The sequence below is a fragment of the Papilio polytes genome, unplaced genomic scaffold (genome assembly GCF_000836215.1).
Source record: "Papilio polytes unplaced genomic scaffold, Ppol_1.0 DF823177.1, whole genome shotgun sequence".
Lineage (NCBI taxonomy): Eukaryota > Metazoa > Arthropoda > Insecta > Lepidoptera > Papilionidae > Papilio > Papilio polytes.
The window spans coordinates 3,547,644-3,551,892 of record NW_013526027.1 but is presented as its reverse complement, the minus strand read 5'-3'; the positions used below and the strand labels follow the sequence as shown (position 1 = coordinate 3,551,892).

The 4,249-nt window shown below is 34.4% G+C and overlaps 1 protein-coding gene across 1 annotated transcript in view; it reads left to right on the top strand.

Moving 5' to 3' along the window:
- LOC106105088 overlaps positions 1-104 on the top strand; it is a 4,867-nt gene extending 4,763 nt beyond the window's left edge. The window contains exon 9 of the mRNA XM_013285313.1: positions 69-104. Coding sequence (XP_013140767.1) covers positions 69-104 — 36 coding nt within the window. The remainder of the gene's footprint in view (positions 1-68) is intronic.
- The last annotated feature ends 4,145 nt before the right edge of the window (positions 105-4,249 follow it).

Below are 4,249 nucleotides of genomic sequence, written 5' to 3'. Positions count from 1 at the left end.
CGCCGCCTCTGCGCAACACCACACACCACGTCTACAATATTCTCAGTTAACAGTGTTTGTGTCTGCAGGCCAGCAAGGTGCTGCAGTCGGTGCGCATCCCCTAGGGTGCAGCCTAGGGACCGCGGCGCCCCGCCCGGACCGCCTTCAAACATCCCCTTTATCCTTTTAATAATATTAAGTTAGCTATCAGTAATGTTCAGTTCCTCGGCACATATTTTACATATAAAAGCCAATATGTTGAATATTTCAAATATTGTGAAAAGTCATGAAATACACACAAACTAGTTATTTAAAATTACACGACACGTTGACCGCACAGATGTACAGTCGGGGTATTTGGCGGTGTTCATTTTAAAGATACAATCGTTTGAATGTTTTGTACGCATTGCATACAAGGTACAAGTGCATTTATCAGTAAGTGTTACACCGCGAAGGACCCTGACTGTACTTAATGTCGTATTTACCTTACAAATATTGTTGTGATCATTCTACCTCCGATTGTTTGTCAATTTGTGTATAATTTTGTCAATTTTGATGTGATTTGTAAATAATTGATTTGATTAGGTTAATATAATTTAATATCGTGTTCAAGTAACTTATTTACGTGAGATGCGCTCAGTCCCACCAAATACACGTTAGTTAATGTTCCCTCGACACGTCACTTGTCGCGCGTGAGTGTGTTAGAGAGAGACATCATTCCATCTCGCTCACACATTACAGGAACAGTGGCGACAGCATTAGGAATGTAGTTTGCACTAAATCATTAAAACGATTTCCCGCGGGAAAGATATTAATAAAAAATGATATGACAGAAATCAAGAATAGAAAAAAACTTTGGACATAGTATATTTTCTCCGTTTGTAACCACAATACATTTAACTCAAATTTTAGTATTGACACTTAATTTACGTTATATTAGTACATAGAAGTATATAAGAAGTTGATACAAACCGCTTCACCGCCGTCTGACGCTACTTTAACTTTATAACTTAGGTAAGTTGTCAAGCGCAATACACGCACTACAAACCTGGTCCTACATACACCCACACATTGTATGTATGAACTGATTTGTTGTATGATGTCGTAACACAAATATAAATAATATCGCACGATCACTAGTTCCTGAAGGAATTGCATTCAATTAGACGTGACGCGCGGACACGCGCTAATTACTTTCTTTTTTATTATATCTCTCTAAATAATAATTGTTTTCTTATTTTGTTTTATTAACAACAAAACTTCATCCATATTTTATCGATTTATAAACAATATTTCACTATATTTCTGTGCAAAAATCCCGTCGTGTTGTGTCCGCGCGCCTCACCTGCACTTACCCGCAAAATACGCTCAATTCGAATTGACAGTTACACCTAAAAACTGTTTAGTCCAACTGTTTAGTTAAATTGCTTATATAGACAAAACTTTAACTGTTAGTAGAACTGTATAATTTATGTTTTAACAGTTGGCCTGTTCAGATAAAACTGTCAGTAAGAACTGAGCGTAGACAGCGGGCTTTAGATATAACGGAATGAACAAACATGTGGTGCCTAAAACGTTACATATAAATTACGAGTTTCTTTGCTTTAAACTTCGGTCGATAACTTTATCTTGTAGCGTAGTTATGTTTACTATACTTTGTATATTTTCTTAAGTGATATTCGCTGACGCTACTTCTATGTGTAAGGTGTACAGTTATTTTTAAATATTTAATTACATTTTTCAATTATTGACGATAAAATTTGTCTTAAAATATTTTATATGAGGAAACCTCAAATAAATTATTTGCATGTTAGTTTTATATTGTACATTTTATCTTTCGCATCGCAACTGCACAGATCCGGCGGTATTTTATACTCGATTAGGATTATTTATACTAAATTTTATGATTTTTTGTTTAATCAATCTGATATTTCAATTATTATTACCCAAAATATATTAAAAGCTCGTTTTGTTATTTAAAGCTCGTGCTATTTACAAGCAAAGCGTCATATTTGTTTGCTAAGCTTCTGTTACAGTAAAAATTTAGGCAAATGAGCGATGTGTTTATTAAATTATTAAGTTATGTTATTTTTAATCTGTATTAAATTTAATCTTCAAAATTAATTAATTCGCTTGTTGTCTTATTTGTGTTTAAATTGAGTCAATTACGTGTGTACATTGGTCTATTCAACTTTTTCTTCTCGTTTATTAATTGTTATGTAATTCTAGTGAAATTGACCAAAAAAATCGTTGTTTTCTAGTTATATGAAAATTGTTCAAATTGTTTTTATAAGAGTAAAGTTTGTGCGCGGCGACCGACGTTAAGCCGAGGTCGTCGCGACAAGGCGGAGAGATGAAACGTCGCATCGAGCGATTAGTTTCGTTGTATTGTGAAGTTGTCGAGTTCAACATGACAGCGTGGCGTTTGTATATCGATTATTAACAAAATACAAGATGAATTTTATATGCAAACATTTTATTTTTCGTTTAATGAATTGCATTCCCTAAATAATTAGTAATCTCTGTCGTTTTACTATTTGTTTTAACGAAACGCCACGTTAAGTCATCTGCAAACTCAATAGAGAATGTATCATGTATCGCTAGATTTTCATTTTGCTGTATAATAAATATTTAATATATTTGCAGTAAACATACGAATATTGCTATAATGCTAAGTAACCCACAAATAGGAAGCTGTGATAGGTAATGTAACGATCCCAGAGACCGCCGCTAGGGCGCGCGGGGTGCGGGGCGCGGGGCCCGGCGCAGCCACCACAGACTACTATATAAAATTATTAATTCTTTATTAAAATAAACACTAACTATATGTATAATCATCGTCCTTACAATAGCACGTATTGAAAGCCATATGTAAAATAAACGTATATATTTTTCTATATAATGTGAGTGGTGCGGTGCCCCGCGTGCGCCGCGCGGCGCCGCTGCCGGCGGGGGCTTCGTAGGAACAGCTAGGCTGTGCTGGTAACATGTTTCTTGAATAAAATATCATAAGTTACATATACACGTCTTTTATTTACTATCCTCTAACACTTACTTACTTCCTTCTAATAACATGCGAAAGTATACTTAGTCTGGCTATAAATATTGTTACGATGAAAAACAATATAAAACGTTTGAATTTGGAATATGTCATTAGATGATTGTACATTGAGTTCTCATTTTGGCGCCAATACCTTACACAACATTTTGCGATATTAAAATGAAGTGGGGTTCAATTTTTAAAACTCTGAAAAGTTCTGGTCCTTTCTTAAAAGATAATCTAAAAAAGAATAGGGTGGTAAAATCGAAACAACTACTGGAGCTGAAGTACGCACAGGAAGGTCACAAAAAAATTTTGTTTACAGATGAGGATTTTTCAAAAGTTGAGCACGATTTTAACAAACTAAATAATCCTATTTATGCTCAAAGCTCTATTAAATAAGCATTGCACCCAATGAAGACTAAATCGAATAAGCTTGTTATATTTTAAATTGTTTTACATTTATGTATTAAACTAACACACTGTAAAATTATTAATTAAATGTTATTTACAATTTAAAAATGTTTTTCTTTGTTTCGGTATTTATGGCAAGGCTAGGTTAATGCATGGATGGGTGTTTGCTAGAGTTTATAGCCTAAACTTCCGAACGGATCTCGAAGTCAAATGTAGAGAACAGTCTGGAGGAACACAAAGACAACTTGTTTTTTTTAATTCCACGCGGGCGAAAGATATTTGCCGATAAAGGTACGCCCACATAAAGCCGAAACAGGGTATTGTGAATTTAGTCAGTATCGGCGTTATTTATTTGAGCATTTGAATTTTAACGTTTGCAAATGAACGGAATGTAAACAATTAAAATGTTTTTTATAATGTAATGCAAATGAAGCCGCACGGGAAAAGCTAGTTACTTAATCAAGAAGATATTTGGAGAAGAGCGGGTTGTGGAGTATTTGAGATGTTTTCTGTTATAAAAGAAATGAATATACATTTTTGGTTCCTAGAGAGCGTCTGTTGTTTAGAATTTAAGCACTTGACTTGTAATCTGTCCTGGGTACCTATTCCGCCGTATACCAATGTGATTTTCGAAATTTATATTTACATATTTTACCCGACATTCTTATGGTGTAGAAAACCATCGTGATGTCTGCAGATATCAGCAAAGTGTAAAGAATTCAAAGATGTATGTGAAATCAACCAAGTGGGCCAGCGTGGTTGATTATGAATGAAGTTTTACTACCAAGTGATACTAAGTTAATGTAAGTAACGCAA